Raw genomic sequence first — 20,750 nt, 5'->3', positions numbered from 1 at the left:
CTGTCTTCCATAAGATGGAAGGGGGATGAGTGAGAATGTGGGTTGGAGAGACCACATCTCCCAGGGTTCCTTCAAGAGGATGCATCGAGATGTCCATGTCCCGTGTTCCACGCCTTATGACCGCTCTGAGCCACCCACTCCTGTTCATACCAGCAGCCCTCTGCGCACACAAGAAAGGTATAGTCTTCTTTTTAACATCTGCATGTCACATATCAGTCGTGTGTGTCGATTGAAGACATGCTCCAGAACTTTGGCAACTACTAAGTATTTTTTTTATTTCCCACTTTGGGCTGGATGTGTCAATGTGCAGTTCATACATGCATAATCTGTAATTACTGTTTTACCTCGATTAGACACGAAATCCCTAATTTGAAAGCAACTGTTTTTCTCAAAGCTCTCCTGCCCCATTTTCCCTCCATTTTCCCCCACGTGGGCCAGCCCCCTAGCATTTTGAGTTCTAGCCAATGAGCTTTAGCCCCTCGCCATTTGAGTGACAGCTAGCAAGATGCACATACAGAAGAGCGAGTAATGACGTGGTGAACATATCTGCACATATGTGATGTAGTAGCAATTTTCGGGGACCACTTTTGGCTGATAAGCGCTACTTTCAGAACTACTGGCTAAATAAACTCAGCAAAAAAGAAAAAGTCCTCTCACTGTCAACTGCGTTTATTTTCAGCAAACTTAACATGTGTAAATGTTTGTATGAACATTACAAGATTCAACAACTGCGACATAAACTGAACAAGTTCCACAGACGTGACTAACAGAAATGGAATAATGTGTCCCTGAACAAAGGGGGGTCTAAATCAAAATTAACAGTCAGTATCTGGTGTGGCCACCAACTGCATTAAGTACTGCAGTGCATCTCCTCATGGATTTGCCAGTTCTTGCTGTGTTATCCCACTCTTCCACCAAGGCACCTGCAAGTTCCCAGACATTTCTGGGGGGAAATCGCCATAGCCCTCACCCTCCGATCCAACAGGTCCCAGATGTGCTCAATGGGATTGAGATCTGTGCTCTCTGCTGGCCATGGCAGAACACTGACATTCCTGTCTTCCAGGAAATCACGAACAGAATGAGCAGTGTGGCTGTCATGCTGGAGGGTCATGTCAGGATGAGCCTGCAGGAAGGGTGCCACATGAGGGAGGAGGATGTCTTCCCTGTAAAGCACAGTGTTGAGATTGCCTGCAATGACAACAAGCTCAGTCCGATGATGCTGTGACACACCGCCCCAGACCATGACGGACCCTCCACCTCCAAATTGATCCCGCTCCAGAGTACAGGCCTCTGTGTAACGCTCATTCCTTTGATGATAAACGCAAATCCGACCATCACCCCTGGTGAGACAAAACTGTGACTCGTCAGTGAAGAGCACTTTTTTCCAGTCCTGCCTGGTCCAGCGACAGTGGGTTTGTGCCCATAGGTGACGTTGTTGCCGGTAATGTCTGGTGAGGACCTGCCTTTACAACAGGCCTACAAGCACTCAGTCCTGCCTCTCTCAGCCTATTGCGGACAGTCTGAGCCCTGATGGAGGGATTGTGCCTTCCTGGTGTAACTCGGGCAGTTGTTGTTGCCATCCTGCACCTGTCCCGCAGGTGTGATGTTCGGATGTACCGATCCTGTGCAGGTGTTGTTACAAATGGTTCTCAGCTGTCCATCCTGTCTCCCTGTAGCTCTGTCTTAGGCGTCTCACAGTACAGACATGGCAATTTATTGCCCTGGCCACATCTGCAGTCCTCGTGCCTCCTTGCAGCATGCCTAAGGCACATTCACACAGATGAGCAGGGACCCTGGGCATCTTACTTTTGGTGTTTTTCAGAGTCAGTAGAAAGGCCTCTTTAGTGTCCTAAGTTTTCGTAACTGTGACCTTAATTGCCTACCGTCTGTAAGCTGTTAATGTCTTAACGACCGTTCCACAGGTGCATGTTCATTAATTGTTTATTGTTCATTGAACAAGCATGGGAAACGGTGTTTAAACCCTTTACAATGAAGATCTGTGAAGTTATTTGGATTTATACGAATTATCTTTGAAGAACAGGGTCCTGAAAAAGGGACGTTTCTTTTTTTGCTGAGTTTAGTATGCAGAAGTACCAGACAATTTCCTTAAATAAACATTTCAAAATGTCATGTAAGAATATATTGCATATCTCTTTTAATGACTTTCTATTTTTTTTAGGCCCAGTCAAGGTGTACAAGGGAATGAAGTTCGATCGACTGACATAGTCAACAGTGACTTTGAATCTGCCCAGTCCCAGGATAGGCCCGATAGTACTGCTGCTCAAGTATCTCAGCTCAACCAGCAACACATCCCTGACCCCTCACAGTCTTCATCCGTGACACCCACACCTTCCCCCACCCAACTCAACAGCCACTGCACCACACCGACACATCCACCCTCACCCAACCAGCCCCAGCCCCAGAACCACTGTACCACACTCTCACCTATAACCAGCCAACCCAGCAACCACTGCCTCCCCGTATCACCCACTCAGACCCCCCCTGAGAAAGTTAGCCCACCTGGTCCAGAGACAACCCTTCCTACAGAGACTGCTGCACTGCCTCCTCTTGCCCAGCACCAGCCACCCCTTGCCCAGCACCAGCCACCCAACCTCAACTCTGCAGCTGGCACAACGGAACTTGCCCAGCACCAGCCACCCAACCCCAACTCTGTACCTGGCACAACGGGACCCTGCCCAGCTCAGGGCCAGCTGAATGGAGCATGTCCACCCAGGGAGCTGAACCCAGAGGTCCCTAAATCCATCGCCACCCCCACTAAGGCCCCTTCCTCCCCCCAGCCTCTCATCAGCAGTCTGGAGGGCTCCCCCTCCTCAGAACCTCCTGTGCCTGGCTTCGCCACCCTGGGCCGGAGGCTTATGCTGGGCACTGAGTCCCCAGGACCCCTGCAGCATTACCCTGGCATGGAGGGCAGTGCCAGTGGGCACTCTTCAGCCCTTGAGGGACATGACACCCCCACCTTCCCCACCTCTGCCACTGGCTGCTGTGCCCAATCTGCCCCCCATCTGCCATACTCGGGCTACACTGCTGTCACCATCCCCCAGCCCCCACTCCCAGAGAAACGGCGGCAGTCTGCCCGGCCAGGATCACCTAACGGCGGGGTGGGTACACTGAGGTCCTCCCTCTCACAGCACCATGTCACCTTCTCTCCAATGGTGGGGGAGATGGCACCCCCTGCAGGCCAAGGAGAAGGAATTATATCTCTGGAAGGAGAGATGGCAGGCAGAGTCAGTGTTAAGTTTGTCCAGGACAGCTCACGCTTCTGGTACAAGCCTGGCATCTCCAGGGACCAAGGTAACTTAAGTTACTTTTTAACTTGTCATAAAGAAAGCCGTTTGACTGTTATGCAATCAATATGCATGAAACTTTTTTTATGCCTATTTTCTGTTGACCTGTAGCCATAGCTGCGCTGAAGGAGAGAGAACCAGGGGCGTTTCTTATCCGGGACAGCAACTCCTTCCAGGGTGCCTATGGCCTGGCACTGAAGGTGGCCATCCCGCCCGCTAACGTCAACAACCACAGCAGCAAAGGTATGACTCAACAACTGCCCAAGCCTTTTGCCTTCATCTCAACACCCTACATTTCCTCGACACAAAGCACTTCAATTTCGGCTAGCTAATAGTGTTCTTCATGTTCTCTCCCTAACACACACATGGTAGCCAATCCATTAGAGCAGCTGGTGCGACACTTCCTGATTGAGACGGGCCCCCGTGGAGTGAAGATTAAAGGGTGTCAGAATGAGCCCCATTTTGGTGAGATGTTCACATTAAGAATAGTATACTCTCAGTTTTGGGCTATATTGTTTTCGTTTTTTCAGTATTCAGCTATTTAGGCATTCAGTCATTATGTTCCATAGTTGTTGTTCCCAATGGATCATTTAGTCTAAGGGCTCTATTCAGTCCGTATCGCAGAAGTTCAGCATTACAGCGAGATTGAAATTTAAAGGCAATGTTCCCACGTTAGTGGACACTGCATTCACAGTAAACGCTGCATATGTCGGCTCAATCAAAAATTACCTTTACATTTCTATCGTGCAATCGGTAACAATTCAGCGATACAGATTGAATAGAGCCCTAAATGTCTGTGTTCCACAGGGAGTTTGTCTGCATTGGTGTACCAGCACTCCATCACCCCAATTTCTCTACCCTGTTCCCTACGGATCCCAGAAAAAGGTCTGCAGTCACTCACATTATGGGCTATTATTAGCTAGCCGGCTGGAGTCATTTTAATGGGAACAGTCCCGACCGAAGTAAACATAAGCTGTTTTATAACCATTGATGCTAAGTACCCTGTCACAATCTAATCCCTAGACAATTTGTGTAATAATCGTACATAGACATTTTATGTTTGTAGCACTTTTCACTGATACATATGCATAGAATTATAACCTTCTGGCAAGGTTGAAATATTTCCAGCAATTTCCTCCAGATGGAGACAGAGTATAGATATTGATTCAAATACCTATATCTAATTTGTACATCCCTGTGTTGCAGATCCCATTGGAGAAATGCAGGCGCTGCAGTCGACTGCCAGTAACATGAGCACTGCTGCCGACCTGCTGAAACAGGGTGCAGGTGAGTTCCCTAGCCTAGTCAGGTATCACAATGTTCAACTACAAATGGCTGCATTCCTGCTGTTGTTGGTGAGAGACCCTGTTGTGTGTGACATATATGAACACCGTGGTGCTTTATAATGTAATACATCTTATTTTCCACAGTATATAGGGCGTAAAATATGTTGTAGTCCATGCAACTGATAATGGAGCAAGTCACATGTTTTATACATTTGTATAATATACCAGTTTTTCTCATATTCGTTATTCATTAATTCAACAGTGACCTGCCAATTGCAAATTAAATCCATTCGTCTATCCTTCTGGATGAATGGAAAAATGTTTGCGTGCATAATATGCATTTTGTCAGGTTATTGTTTTTGCTAGCTAGTTAGCTTCGTTGACGTTAGATGACACTCAGGGGATGCCAAGCACCAAACTATGTAGACGCCCCAAATAAGCACTGTTTATCCATTTATTTCAAAGGCAATACGCATGTGCAAACTATGAAATCCACTCAATTAAATGAATGAAGCTAGCATCATGGAGAAGGCAGCAAAGCCCTATCTATGCCTGAAACGTCCATCAACAGTGACTGGAGTGCATTTCAACGGGAAGGAAGGCACTGCATAAGATGATCGAGATGCATACCCTGGCGACTCGATGTTTTGATGCAATTTTAGTACATTTTGGGATTTGAGAGATTTTTTTTTTTTTGAGACAACAAATATTAGATAACAAAAAAATACTTAAATATCTTAAATGTCTTTTCAATTTGACTTTCATAATAGCTATTTTGATTAGATTGTCATTAGAGTAAGCACTGCCTTCCCTGACTGCACATCACTGACACACAGATGTGTTTGAGCAGTAATGCTAACAAAGCCCACAGTAAATTAAGTCGGTGAGTGAAGGCGGGGGAGGTGCATCTGCGACAGCCAAAAGTTAGGACACTGGGGGTTTTCCAGCAGTAAGGCTCAGGTCAATATGGCAGTGTCAATATAGCTGCTATTGTTTATAAAAGGTTTTCTTTACAAATTGTTGAAATAAACTTATGTACCCCCATATCACACTCACAAACTGAAAACATAAACATGTGTACAATTAATTTGTTAGATCTTAAATATCACTTATTTTTATTCCCTGTAGCTTTAGATTCATGGCAAAGGAGGTTCCTGTTTCAGTCACGTCTTTGGTCACGTTCACGTGGGTCAAGCAAAAACACCCTAATGATTGCTTAACTCAAATCAAATTTATAAAACCCTTTTTACATCAGTAGATGTCACAAAGTGGTTATACAGAAACCCAGCCTAAAACCCTAGACAGCAAGCAATGCTGATTTAGAAGCACAAATGAAGAAGCAATTTTTTAAAACATTTGTAGAGTTCATGCAATCGATATTATTTTTATCCCCATAATGCAACACACTTTGAAAGGCGGTGACCGACTAGACAAAATGTATCTGCTTGTACGCGCCCAGCATTAAGTAGTGTTGTGGTAATTTCAGTTCTTGAGGACAGTGAGCAGATGATTGCGGAAGAGTGCGCCTCTACATCGGTGTGGCCTGTGTCTGGCCCTGGGATGTCACCAGCTGCAGCAGAGTTCCGGAGGCCGGTCGGTTCTCTCCTGTCGACCAGCCGTAGAACATTCTGGAACAACACAATTGAACATTCCATAGATCACAGCATGGTAGAATACAACCCAGTATAACATTCTAAAACATCACATCAGACAGCACTGAATTACAGTACTGTGTTAAAGCAGTGCTTCTTAATCCTGGTGCTAGGGATCCAATGGGGTGCACATTTTAGTTTTTGCCCTAGCACTGCACACATCTGATTCCATTATTCAAAGGTTTGATGATAAATTGATTAGTGTAATCAGGTGTGTAGTGCTAGGTCTCCTGGACCAGGATAGAGAAACTGTTACAGCATGGCTCTTGCAGCATCAGGGTTTTGGGTTCGATTCCTGCTGAGACCACCCATATGGAAATATAAGCCGGCATAGCTAAATACGGTATATTACAATATTATAGTATATTTTGTGTGGTGTGTGTATGGACAGCACTGTCGCACACTCACTCTGCCACATATTCCAGTGGTGTCCAGGAACTGACATCAGCGTCAGGCATGAACTTCCTGTTCATAGGCGTATCCAAGGTAATGCTGTCAGAGAGTGCAAAAGATGATTACAGACTGGTGTGAATGTGTGTCTGTTCGTCTGTGTGTGTGTGTGTGTGTTCATCTGTCTGTCTGTCTTACGGTAGTATAGTGACAGCAGCAGCTTGTGGAGGGAGGCCACTGTTGGTTCCCGCTAGAGACTGACACAGCTGGTGGACCGCTGCCTTCGCCATACCATAACCCAACATACCTACACACACATGCAGAGGAGGGAGAGAACAATATATGGAATCTACTGCTCACATTCTTAATGGATGCCAATCATAAAAGCCAGGCAGTGTGTGTCTGTGTGTGTGTACCTGGGGTTCCGGTCAGGGCAGCCTGAGCTCCAGACAGTGTGAGCAGCCCCCCTTCTCTCAGGTGTCTGGTTGCTAGGTGACTGGAAATGGTAGACGTCCACACACTCTGCTTCCACATCAGATCACTGTTCTTATAGAGAGCTACACACACACACACACGATCATTGTTTTATACAGGGCTGAAGAGAAGGAAAGAGAGATCAGTTGTTGTGTGGGTGTCCGTCTGTGTCGAGCCCTGACCTTTAGCCTTGGCGCTGCCTCCGGCCCATCCTCCCGCCACACACAGGATGGCATCCACCTTCTGGTCGCCTAGCAACGACAACACATCCGCTGTCACCTAGGCAACACACACACACACTCTCCATGATCAACATGGGCATACATACATCAACATGGGAATACATACAGCATATAACACACACAGCCTGGCTTAATGTCCTCTTCTTCCCTCATCTCCGTCCCTTCCCTCTGTGGTGTTGAAGGAAATAGCTGAGGGAAAGAGACGAGACAAGGAGAGGAGGAGCGGGGAGGGTCTCACCTGTTCTGCCTGGTCAGTAAAGGAGTCGGTTGGTTTGACAAGGATGTTGGCACTTGCCTCCTCATTGGCATTGATGTCAATACAAGCCACCCACTGGAGAAACACACACAGTACTGTAGGCAGGGCTGCAATTTGAGTATGGCTTCAGCTCGTCATATTCTATTTATTTAACCTTAGTTCGGTTAAAAGATCCTTGAGGTTAGAGTGCTCTTTAGCGAGGGGTACCTAGCCAGTAATTCTACTCCTACTGGCACCAACGTTACACCTTAAACCTGGGGGTATATTAATTCCGCCGATTTTGTTTCAAAACGTTTCTTAAACGGAAGGAAACATAACAAAACGATGAGCGACTTACCGGAATTTGTCCAATAGAAACTCGTTTTAGGGGTATATCATTAGTGCACACAAAGTAGCAAACCGTTTCAAAACGTTTGGCAACGAAAACGAGCGTTTCAATTAGACAAATTCCGTTCCGTTTGCTTTTGTGTGGTTCCGTTTGTTCCTAGTGAATACACCTTACAAGAACTACCATAATAACAACACTAGAAATCTGACAGTCGGCCTCAGTTATATTTCTATACTGTTCATATACATGCCGTTGTTGAAGCTAATATCGTTCATTGTAGCTTTACAAAGAAGAACAACAGTTTGTCTGTCTGTCAATTCTCACCCAGTTTTTAGACTTGAAGTATTGGACACAAGTGGCTCCTAGTGCTCCTTTCCCACCGTAGATGATGACTTTTCGTGCCTCTCCCGCCGCCATACCTATAGCTTCGTCTGGTACGTTAACTAATGTCCAGTAGTCTGTCCGCGGACAGAAGGGGCTGTTGTAAATTCTAGAACTAGACTATAAACTCCTCCGTTCAGACTTTGCTCTTCCACCTGGTCGTCACTAGTTACCGCAGCCACAAAGTCATAATTATGGCTAAACCCCTATTTCTACAATTGATCTTCTTAAAATCTGATTTAAACCTTACTCTTAACCCTAATCACACTGATAACATTATGCGTAACCGTAAATTAAGAAGGAAAAAAAAGTTGTTTCATGAATGTTTACGATAATAGGCATTTTTGACTTTCTGGCTGTGGTAACTAGTGAACACCCTTCCACCTAAATGATCATTTCAACCGGAACTAGTTACTAACCAAATACCGCCCAGAGCCCGGAGGACCAATGGAAATTCTCCAAAGTGAAATCTGGCCAATCACTAAAAGAGTGTGAGCTCGTTTGCCCAGCAGGGGGAGTTGGGACGTCAGAGTACGTCAGCGTACTAACTTTCTGTGTTGACTTAGCTGTTCTGATACCGTACAAAAAAACAGAACAGAATTAATTAATCACTGTGATGTGAGCTGATATAATTCCTATGTGATGCATAATGCGTTAGCTGCTATTGATACGCTATTGATACAGTACTATGTAATGCCGAATTTGAAAAACTTGCCTAGTTAAATAAAGGTTAAATATATACAAATGTCGAATTTGAAACTAAATCATTCTCTCACAGTTCCCTTCCTGAATGTTCTGACTTTTTCCTGTCCCACCCCTCTCCCGTCCAGCCTGCAACGTGCTCTACCTGAATTCTGTGGAGACTGAGTCACTGACTGGACCACAGGCCATCTCCAAGGCAACCGGAGCCACGCTGGCACGAAACCCCCAGCCAGCGGCCACAGTGGTCCACTTTAAAGTGTCTTCACAGGGTATCACACTGACTGACAGCCAGCGCAGGTAACATTACCACTGACAAAATCATATGGTCTAAATGTCACCCACATAAGTCATTAGTGATTAGGAAAGAAAACAGGAAGAAAGGTTGTATGGATGTATTGTGGTAGATTAGTACATATGATAGTGATATCAATGGTCACACTAAATGGTCTTTCTGTCGGTCTGTCTATAGGGTGTTCTTCAGGAGACACTACCCAGTCAACAGTGTGACTTTCAGCAGTATCGACCCCCAGGACAGGAGGTGGGCACTGGAGTAGCACACTAACACAAACCATTCACAAACAATTTAAATGTTAGTCAGCCATGACATATAACATGAATTACATGAAGACTGTGCCCTTATGCAATCTAATACACCTCGACCACACTGTTTATAAACCATCTCAGCTAACCATCTGTCATCACCATATTTCATTCATCATTTGCTGTAAACCTGCGCATGGATCTGTGTGTGTGTGAGCTTGAAATATGTGTTTCTGAGTGTGTGTGTGTTTGTGGGAGAGAGAATGTGATGTGTTTATGCCTGTGCAATGCAGGCCGTGGCTGTGACTGCATCTGTACCCATGCCTGTGCTTGTTTGAGAGCTCTGTCTGTCAGTGTGGGTCTTGAGTCCGGTCTGTCTTTCTCTTTGCTTCAGGTGGACTAATTCAGACAGAACAACATCTAAGTAAGTGCTCTATGTGTGTTTGTGCATATGTTTGTTTGGGAGTGTGATGTGTTTGTATGTGTATTGATCGGTGTGACACGATGTTTGATTACCTGCATGGCATCATATTGCTTTTGTGCCTTTGCCATCATCCCAGTAAATACAGTATCTGTTGATCACGGTCACAAATTCATGTTCACCAATATTCATGCTCACAGCTTCTGTTTTATGCCAGTTCATAGGCTTTATGTACATTTGTGTAGTTCGATTATTATTTATTTTTATTGTATATTAGCTTAGGAGATATTATGATAGCCTGATCCACCATCCTGACCGCTACGCACTTCACTGAATCCGAGTAGCGGAACATAATGTACTATAAGCTCGCGAGATCAGGATAATCAGATGAGGCTAATATTATCCTTCCAGGTTCTACCTTCTACTACGGTAACTTTGTTTGGTTACCTGGCCCATATGTTAGTCTCAGCCTGTTCCTGTCTAAAGAGTTAGGCCTAGATTCGATTCAATCAGATCAAGCATTAACCTGCGATAGCAGACACAGATACAGCATTTTTCGGAGTTGAAACTGCTTTGGAGCAACTGCTCCGCTTGACTTGTGTTAGAAGTTCAGAATCAGAAAGTGTAGGCTATAATAAAAGTAATTATGCTCAAAATGAAAAATAATTTCTAAGAAATAATGAGGATTGCTATCATCATAATCGAGGTGTAGATTGCATCTCACATTCCAGTGTTCATACTTGTATACAAGGTTGCATAGAATTTCTCTTTATATGATTCCGTTCAGCCAATGGCAATGTCCGCTTTAGGTATAATCCCGGGTAGAGGTCGACTGATTATGATTTTTCAATACCGATTATTGGAGGACGCAAAAAGCCGATACCGATTAATCGGCCGATTAAAAAATTATATGATTACGTAAAATTCTGGCAAATTAGTTCGCAATGAGCCAGGCAGCCCAAACTGTTGCATATACCCTGACTCTGCGTGCACTGAACACAAGAGAAATGACACAATTTCACCTGGTTAATATTGCCTGCTAAACTGGATCAGTAGTTATAACTAGTGATTATGATTGCTTGTTTTTTATAAGATAAGTTTAATGCTAGCTAGCAATTTACCTTGGCTTCTACTGCATTTGTGTAACAGGCAGACTACTCGTGGAGTTAGAGCGTTGGACTAGTTAACTCTGCGGTTGTAAGATTGGGTCCCCTGAGCTGACAAGGTGAAAATCTGTCGTTCTGCCCCTGAACAAGGCAGTTAACCCACAGCTCCTAGGCAGTCATCGAAAATAAGAATGTGTTCTTAACTGACTTGCCTAGCTAAATAAAAGTTTTTTTTATTTTGTATTATTATTTAAAAAAATAATAATAATCGGAAATCGGCGCCCAAAAATACAGATTTCCGATTGTTATGAAAACTTGAAATCGGCCCTAATTAATCGGCCATTCCGATTAATCGGTCGACCTCTAATGCCAGGAGCCACTTAAGAATTTGACATCTCTGACACTGCCAAAACAAATCTGATTGAATTGAGCGTTTAGTAACAGAAGTCTCACTCATAGTATTAAACCAGTAAGAATGGGCATCAATATGTCTAAATAGGGGCTTGATTCAATCCGGAACGCAGAATAATTGCAATATAGTGCAATTTATATTTAAAGGTAATTTCCGATTGAGCCGACATATGCAATGTTTACCATGAATGCAGTTTCCGCAAACGCAAGAAACCTTGTTTTTAAATGTCAATTGCGTTATAATGCGGATATTTCGCAGTCAGGTTCGAATCTAGCCCTAGGTGTGTATTTCTAACCCTCTAATATCTATTTCCTCTCTCCCCCTCCTCCTTCTGTTCAATAGGGTGTTTGGGTTTGTAGCCAAGAAGCCAGGCAGCATGGCAGAAAACGTGTGTCATCTGTTTGCTGAGCTCGACCCGGAGCAGCCAGCCTCTGCCATTGTCAACTTCATCAACAAGGTGATGTTAGGGCCGCAGCGCAGGTAGAAAACCAAGCCAAAGACCCGTCACCGGTGTTACACTGTCAACAGTGTTACAACTCCCAAAGAGGAGGCTTCAAAACAAATGCTTTACAGACCCACAAAGCACCATTGGCGGTGGCCTCTTCTCAAAGACTGAGTTTTGGAACCAAAAGGCTCAACATTTCAAACATGACTGGTATTTTGAATTATAGTCCAAATGTATTAGTTGTTTAAATGTCTAATGTCTAAAAATGCCTTAAAGGTCCAATGCAGCCATTTTTTTTTTTTTATCTCAACATCAAATCATTTCTGGGTAACAATTAAGTACCTTATTGTAATTGTTTTCAATTAAAATTGTTTAAAAAAAAATATGTTTCTCAGCAAAGAGCAATTTCTCAAGCAACAATTTTGCTAGAACTGTCTGTGAGTGGTCTAAGCTGAAAACTGAAAAACTAGCTGTTATTGGCAGAGAGGTTTGGAACTCTCTTATTTGTCTATTAACAAATTAATTGCCCTGTGATGTCACCAGGCAGGCCAAAACTCGATCCCACCATAACAGGCGGATATTTCAAGGCGGTCCTTTCAAACAGCTCTTAAACTAAAAAGGCATTTATCATTTTCACAGTATTATTCCAACCTCAGTGTGGAAATACATATAAAACACAGGAAACCTAGTTTTTAACAGCACTGGGCCTTTAATTTCCTATTACCTTAAAGTTACCAAAGCCTTGTCGTCACTTGCTAGTAGGCTACAGTAGAAAGTAAAAGTGAATGTGAGAAACGTCTATTTGTAATGTGCAAGGGAGAGAGTGTATGTGGTTAGGGTATCAGTGTGTGTAGAGGATAGGGCACAGATATGGTCAGTACTAGAGATAATGGGGTATTGTTATGTTTTGTTCACATGTACGTTCGTATGAATTGTACTCTAGAAAGAAAAGTTTGTAGTAACCAAGGAATAATGGTGTGCCGCACCAATGCCGTCTCTAATGTATTGTATTTATACCTATGGCTTTTCCTGTTAAGAGCAATACACAATATTGCTGCGAATAGTCATTTTGTTCTATTCCACAATTTTTTTGTGGGTCAATTATCTAGAATATGGGGCAAATACTAGTCCTTATTATACTGTATAACATTGAGAAATGTATTCAAACGTTAAAAACAAGACAAGAATAAGTCACAATATCAATGTAACTCCCACATATATTTTTACCTGTATGACTTTATGTACAAAGTTAACACACAAAGCAGACAGTTGTCTAAGGTCCTATGTACTTAACCAAAGACAGAGCACTCCTGTATTAAGATTTAATCATTCATATTTTTAAGCTTCATGTATTTGTATTCTTAGTGTTTTGCATTGTTTTTGTAAGAAATAGAAAGACACTACTTTGTATGACAGCGGTAATATATTGTGGTCTGTTTTCTTATTGATCTTTATATGTAGTAATATATTTTCTCACATGCAGCTAGGAAAGGGAGGACAAAAGGAAACATTTGTAAGAAAATCTATGTTATATGCTATTTTTTAAGAAAGCTTTGTATGCACAAATGAAGAATATAATAAAACATTTAAAAAAGTTAAAATTCTGGTACCAAGTCTGACTTCTGCTCATTGGATTTATTATCACTAGGTTTCTAAACTGTACTCCAGAATTTAAAGCCTCATGTGTTTTGCTTAATTTTTTCAAGAGCAAGAATCAGGCCTGAAACAAAGATGTCACAAACAGAGGAGACATACAGACAGGTCCCAAAAAATAATAATCTTTATTAGTTTAATTATTTTTCGCCATTTTAGAATTCTGCATTTGGAAAATATACATTTATTCCAAAATATCTAAAAAGCAAGATCCATCAAGTTATTTTTTTACATCGCACATCATCTGTTTTAATTTCACCTTTCTCCATTGTAGCCTCGTCCCATGATCTTTGTGCTCTTGTCAACTCATTGCTGTCATTGTCAAACAGACAGGCACTCAGGCCATCTCTATTGCCATTTAGTGCAATAATACTCTTCGAATTAAACAGCCAATCCACAAACTTGGAAATACCACACAAACGTAACTTTTTAACTTTCTCGAAAAACAACTCTGAAACTAAATTTCAAGCCATTTCATTAGCTTATTCTATGTAGGTCTATGACAACAAGAGGGTGTGCTTTGGAATGTAAACAACATTAGCAAGATGCTCAACATAATAGGACAGTGAGTGAGTTAATGTAATTAAAGTTATCCTGACCTGGTTAATACCACAGCAGTTGCCATTACAAAGATCCCTTTTACAAGCCACTACGGAGTTATGTCCAAGCTGGGCCTCCAGACAGACGTCCATACATCACACTGTGCTAGTGCTGTGTACTTGGCAAGACTATGCTTTTAGTATTACAATCTTGTCAACAACTTGGACTTAAGGGTTGGATTTACTAGCTAATTGTGCTCAACTAAAACATTTGCAGTTTCCCCCATAATCTAGGGCAGTAAAATGAACAATCCCAACAACATAAAACTGCCTTATGAACATTGCCTTTACCCTCTTATCTTACTTTTAAGTTTAATCTTCAACTGTTGCACATAGTGCCTTCAGAAATAATTCATACCCATTGACGTTTTGTTGCGTTACAGCCTGAATTCAAAATTGATTAAATTGAATTAAATTTCCCCCCTCACACAACTACACACAATACCCCATAATGACAAAGTGAAAATATGTTTAAATTTACATTTTTGCAAATGTATTGAAAATGAAATACAGAAATCAAATGTATATAAGTATTCACACCATGAGTCAATACTTTGTTGAAGCACGTTTGAGGCGATTACAGCTTTGAGTAATTTAGGGTTTTCTGCATCAGCTTTGCACATCTAGAGTTGGGGATTTTCTCTCATTCTTCCTTGCAGATTTTCCCAAGCTTTGCTACGTTAGATGGGGTACGGCGGTGAACAGCAATCTTGAAGTCTTTCCACAGATTTTCAAAGGGACTCAAGTCTGGGCTTTGGCTGGGTAACTCAAGGACTTTAACATTCTTGTTCTGAAGCCATTCTTGTGTTGCTTTGGCTGTATCTTTGGGGTCATTATCCTGTTGGAATGTAAATCTTCACCCTAGTCTAAGGTTGTTTGCACTCTGAAGTAGGTTTTCATCAAGGATTTGCCTGTATTTGGCTCCATTCATTGTTCCCTCTATCCTTATCAGTCTCCCAGTCCCTGCCACCGAAAAGCATCCCAATAGCATGATGCTACCACCATCATCCTTCACGGTAGGGATGATGTTAGATGGTTGATGAGCTGTGCCTGGTTATCTCCAGACATAGTGCTTTGCATTCAGGCCAAAAAGTTACATTTTTGTCTCATCAGACCACATAATCGATTGCCTTATGATCTCAGTCTTTCACTTGCCTTTTTGCAAACTCCAGGTGTGCTGTGGCTTCTTCTCCGGAGTGGCTTTATGTGACCACTCTCCCATAAACCCCCATTGGTGAAACTCTGTAGAGACAGTTGTCCTTCTGGCAGGTTCTCCCATCTCAGTTAAGGCACTCTGTAATTCTGTCAGAATGGTCATCGGGTTATTGGTCACCTCCCTGACCAAGATCCTTTTTGCCCGGTTGCTCAGTTTGGTTCAAACAGCCAGCTCTAGGTAGTTCCATATTTTTTTACATTTTCCAATTATGAAGACCAAACTTTCTACATTCTAGAAATTGTTTCAACTGTGGGACCTTATATAGACAGGTGTGTTTCTTTCTAAATCATGTCCAAACAATTGAATTGGCCACAGGTGGACTCCAATTAAGTAGTAGTGGCATCTCAAGGATGATCAAAGGAAATTGGATGCACCTGAGCTCATAGCAAAGGGGTGAGAATACTTACGTAAATTAGATATTTATGTATTTGATAAAACCTTTTTTTTCTTCACTTTGTCATTACGGAGTATTGTGTGTAGATTGGTGAGAAAATTCAGGCTGTAACAACAAAATATGGAATGAGTCAAGGGGTATGAATAGTTTCTGAAGGCCCTGTAGCTGCTTTGTTGCTTGCATGCTGTGGTCTTGGGGGTGTCATACAGCCTGGGAGACAGGCTCAAATGCCCCACGATGGCTTAGATGCCCCAAGAGAGCTCTTAGCTCAAGGTAAAGGACATTTAGCTTGCTAACATTCTAACTTATAAACTGATAATGTGCTCCAAATACAAATGAAAGCATGATGTTAGCATGAAATGTACCATCCATTAGTGTAACAATCAATAAAAACATATGCGCTGATCCACCATGGGCTCTGCCGCCTCAGCCATACTGTCCACTCCTATTTATCTCGTGATCTCAACAAAACAACTTTTTTTCATGTTGTGATCATGAGATAAATACGTTGTGATTATTTATTTATTCGTATGTCCTCTCTGGACTTCAGCATTTGTGGGTTCGATTACACGCTCAAAATGGCCAGAAAAAAAATACTTTCTTACGAAACTCACCAGTCTATTTTTGTTCTGAGAAATGAAGGCTATTCCTTGCAAGAAGTTGCCAAGAAACTGAAGATTTCGTACAACGCTGTGTACTTCTCCCTTCACAGAACAGGGAAAACTGGCTCTAACCAGAATAGAAAGAGGAGTGGGAGGCCCCAGTGCACAACTGAGCAAAACACCAGTCTCAACGTCCACAGTGAAGAGGCGACTCCAGGTTGCTGGCGTTCTAGGCAGAGTTCCTCTGTCCAGTGTCTGTGTTCTTTTTCCCATCTTAATCTTTTCTTTTTATTGGCCAGTCTGAGATATGTCTTTTTCTTTCCAACTCTGCCTAGAAGGCCAGCATCCCAGAGTCGCCTCTTCAATGTGGACGTTGAGACTAGCGTTTTTCTGGTACTATTTAATGAAGCTGCCAGTTGAGGAATTGTGAGGTGTCTGTTTCTCAAACTAGACACTCTAACGTACTTGTCCTCTTGCTCAGTTGTGCACCAGGGCCACCCACTCCTCTTTCTATTCTGGTTAGAGCCAGTTTGCGCTGTTCTGTGAAGGGAATAGTATACAGCGTTGTACGAGAACTTCAGTTTCTTGGCAATTGCTCGCATGGAATAGCTGACGATTTTCAGAAGAAAGTACTTTGTTTATGGCCCTTTTGAGTCTGTAATCGACTCCACAAATGCTGGTGCTCCAGATACTCAACTAGTCAAAAGAAGGCCAGTTTTATTGCTTCTTTAATCAGGACAACAGTTTTCAGCTGTGCTAACATAATTGCAAAAGGGTTTCTAATGATCAATTGCCCTTTTAAAATTATAAACTTGGATTAGCTAACACAACACTCCATTGGAACACAGGAATGATGGTTGCTGATAATGGGCCGCTGTACGCCAACATATTCCATAAAAAATCTGCCATTTCCAGGTACAATAGTCATTTTCAACATTAACATATATATACACACACACATATATACACACACACACACAGTACCAGTCAAAAGACTGAACAAACCAACTCATTCAAACGTTTTACTTTATTTTTACTATTTTCTACATTGTAGAATAGTGAAGACATCAAAACTATGAAATAACACATATGGAATCATGTAATAACCAAAAAAGTGGTAAACAAATCTAAATATATTTTATATTTGAGATTCTTCAAAGTAGCCACCCTTTGCCTTTGACAGCTTTGCACACTCTTGGCATTTTCTCAACCAGCTTCATGAGGTAGTCACCTGGAATTTCCATCATCAGCTGTACCTTGTTAAAGGTTAATTTGTGGAATTTCTTTCCTTCTTAATGCGTTTGAGCCAATCAGTTGTGTTGTGACAAGGCAGGGGTGGTATACAGAAGATAGCCCTATTTGGTAAAAGACCAAGTCTATATTATGGCAAGAACAGCTCAAATAAGCAAGAGAAAAGACAGTCCATCATTACTTTAACCTGTTGGTGTTAGGGGGCAGTATTTTCATTTTTGGAAAAAAACGTTCCCGTTTTAAACGGGATATTTTGTCAGGAAAATATGCTAGAATATGCATATAATTGACAGCTTTCGATAGAAAACACTCTAACGTTTCCAAAACTGTAAAGATAATATCTGTGAGTATAACAGAACTGATGTTGCAAGCGAAAGCCTGAGAAAAATCCAATCCGGAAGTGCCCCAGGTTTTGAAAGCGCTGCATTCCAATGACTCCCTATATGGCTGTGAATGTACCATCAACGAGCTTATGCTTTCTACGTATTCCCCAAGGTGTCTACAGCATTGTGACATAGTTTTACGCATTTCTGTTGAAGAATAGCCGTATGGGGGCACATTGCGTAAGTGGTCACATGGTGGCTCCGAGAGAGATTCTCGCGTAAAGTGCAGAGGTAGCCATTACTCCAATCGGTCCTAGAGAAAAAGGAATTGTCCCGACGGATATATTATCGAATAGATATTAGAAAAACACATTGAGGATGGATTCTAAACAACGTTTGCCATGTTTCTGTCGATATTATGGAGCTAAGTTGGAAACAAATTCGGCATTGTGGTGACCGCAATTTCCGGGCGATTTCTCAGCCAAACGTGAAGAACAAAGGAGCTACAAAAATAATCTTTTGGGAAAAAATGAACTTTGGCTATCTACCTGGGAGTCTCGTGAGTGAAAACATCTGAAGTTCATCAAAGGTAAACGATTTAATTTGATTGCTTTTCTGATTTCCGTAACAAGGTTGCTTGCTGCTAGCAAGGCATAATGCTATGCTAGGCTATTATAAACTTACACAAATGCTTGTCTAGCGTTGGCTGTAAAGCATATTTTGAAAATCTGAGATGACAGGGTGATTAACAAAAGGCTGTGTTCCAATATATTTCACTTGTGATTTTCATGAATAGGAAGATTTTCTAGGAAGATTTATGTCTGTTGCATTATGCTAATTAGTGTAAGATGATGAAAACGGTCCCATTCACGGGATGGGGTGTCACTAGAGGTTAAGACATGAAAGTCATTCAATACAGAAAACTTCAAGAACTTTGAAAGTTTCTTCAAGTGCAGTCACAAAAACCGTCATGTGATATGATGAAACTGGCTCTCATGAGGACCGCCACAGGAAAGGAAGAGCCAGACTTACCTCTGCTGCAGAAGATAAGTTCATTAGAGTTAACTGCACCTCAGATTGCAGCCCAAATAAATGCTTCACAGAGTTCAAGTAACAGACACATCTCAACATCAACTGTTCAGAGGAGACTGCGTGAATCAGGCCTTCATGGTCGAAATGGCTAGACTGTAAACTCTCCTTCCAGACTCACATTAAGCATCTCCAATCCAAAGTTAAATATAGAATTGGCTTCCTATTTTGCAACAAAGCCTCCTTCACTCATGCTGCCAAACATACCCTCATAAAACTGACTATCCTACCGATCCTTGACTTCAGCGATATCATTTACAAAATAGCCTCAAGCAAATTGGATGCAGTCTATTACAGTGCCATTCGTTTGGTCACCAAAGCCCCATACACTACCCACCACTGTGACCTGTATGCTCTCATTGGCTGGTCCTCGCTACATATTCGTCGCCAAACCCACTGGCTCCAGGTCATCTATAAGTCTTTGCTAGGTAAAGCTTACACTTATCTCAGCTCACTGGTCCCCATAGCAACACCCAACCGTAGCACGCGCTCCAGCAGGTATATTTCACTGGTCATCCCCAAAGCCAACACCTCCTTTGGCCCTTTCCTTCCAGTTCTCTGCTGCCAATGACTGGAACAAATTGTAAAAATCACTGAATTTGGAGTCTTATATCTCCCTCACTAACTTTAAGCGTCAGCTGTCAGAGCAGCTGCAGCTGTACACAGCTCATCTGTAAATAGCCCATCCAACCAACTACCTACCTCATCCCCATATTTGTTTTTGTTTTTCTGCTCTTTTGCACACCAGTATTTCTACTTGCACATCCTCATCTGCACATATATATGACTCCAGTGTAAATTGCTAAATTGTAATTACTTCGCCACTATTGGCCTATTCATTGCCTGTGAGATAAAAGTAACAAGTAATTAAAGAGCAGCATTAAAAATGACGATATATACAGGGGTGCCGGTACAGGGGTGCTGGTACAGAGTCAATGTGTGGGGGCACCGGTTAGTTGAGGTAGTACATACATGTAGGTAGGGTTACTAAAGTGACTATGCATAGATGACAACAGAGAGTGGCAGTGGTGTGGAGAGGGGATGGGAGGGGGGGGGGGAATGCAAATAGTCCGGGTAGCCATTTGACTAGATGTTCAGGAGTCTTATGGCTTGGGGATGAATGGGCAAGACAACATTTTTAAATGCCTTTGAGCAGGCGTAACGGTTTGTGTCAAAAACTGCAACGCTGCTGGGTTTTTCACACTCAACAGTTTCCCGTGTGCATCAACAATGGTCCACCACCCAAAGGAGAACCGGCCAACTTGACACAACTGTGGGAAGCATTGGAGTCAATAAATTGCCTTAAGCACATCCCTCAACTAGTCTTGTCATGTCCCCCATATAAATTGCAAAGAACAAATCTCCCTTCTTGCGCAATACAATGTCAGTCGCTTTATACATTGTTACTATGCCAAGCACCTTAAATCACATGAACCCACGCTAAAAGACCTTCCTAAAATGTTATAGGATGCTCTCAATGTTACAAATAAAACGACTAGCAAAGCAGGATATAGTCATAATTAAGTAGTAACTCCAGTTACTATGATCAAGTCAAGGTTAACTAATTAACTCCTAAAATCAAGGATGTTGAAGCTACAGGAGGCTGTAAATTAGTCATACCCTGAACATCAGTCAAATGCAGAACAGCTGAAAATATAATTTACTGATGAGCTAATGTTTTAT

General features: G+C 42.4%; 2 protein-coding genes across 12 annotated transcripts in view; one reads left to right on the top strand and one right to left on the bottom strand.

Annotated features, from left to right (window-relative positions):
- tns2a (tensin 2a) overlaps positions 1–13,541 on the top strand; it is a 53,617-nt gene extending 40,076 nt beyond the window's left edge. For 6 of the 10 annotated variants that reach the window (XM_036946787.2, XM_036946789.2, XM_090202630.1 and 3 more), the window contains 10 exons: positions 15–177; positions 2,180–3,312; positions 3,417–3,548; positions 3,678–3,770; positions 4,113–4,190; positions 4,512–4,592; positions 9,145–9,313; positions 9,486–9,554; positions 9,951–9,980; positions 11,838–13,541. In XM_036946787.2, the coding sequence (XP_036802682.2) occupies positions 15–177; positions 2,180–3,312; positions 3,417–3,548; positions 3,678–3,770; positions 4,113–4,190; positions 4,512–4,592; positions 9,145–9,313; positions 9,486–9,554; positions 9,951–9,980; positions 11,838–11,979 (2,090 nt within the window). In that variant the 3' untranslated portion in view covers positions 11,980–13,541. The remainder of the gene's footprint in view (positions 1–14; positions 178–2,179; positions 3,313–3,416; positions 3,549–3,677; positions 3,771–4,112; positions 4,191–4,511; positions 4,593–9,144; positions 9,314–9,485; positions 9,555–9,950; positions 9,981–11,837) is intronic. The other 4 variants (XM_036946788.2, XM_090202632.1, XM_090202631.1 and 1 more) reach the window with 1 other exon arrangement.
- On the bottom strand, positions 5,679–9,179 carry LOC110491900 (dihydropteridine reductase). 2 transcript variants are annotated; one of them, XM_021565724.3, is made up of 7 exons: positions 8,258–9,179; positions 7,588–7,680; positions 7,290–7,386; positions 7,050–7,190; positions 6,832–6,940; positions 6,652–6,735; positions 5,679–6,219 (listed from the first exon to the last, which is right to left on the bottom strand). In XM_021565724.3, the coding sequence occupies exons 1-7, from the start codon at positions 8,348–8,350 to the stop codon at positions 6,120–6,122; spliced, it is 717 nt and encodes a 238-aa protein (XP_021421399.1). In that variant the 5' UTR covers positions 8,351–9,179; the 3' UTR covers positions 5,679–6,119. The 2 variants fall into 2 exon arrangements, with proteins under 2 accessions (XP_021421399.1, XP_090058763.1); XM_090202637.1 differs by lacking the exon at positions 7,588–7,680 and having other exon boundaries at positions 8,258–8,723.
- Positions 13,542–20,750: the final 7,209 nt, after the last annotated feature.

This window comes from Oncorhynchus mykiss, chromosome 16, assembly GCF_057628025.1.
Source record: "Oncorhynchus mykiss isolate SJ-2025 chromosome 16, ASM5762802v1, whole genome shotgun sequence".
Lineage (NCBI taxonomy): Eukaryota > Metazoa > Chordata > Actinopteri > Salmoniformes > Salmonidae > Oncorhynchus > Oncorhynchus mykiss.
This window is presented reverse-complemented; position numbering and strand designations above follow the sequence as displayed.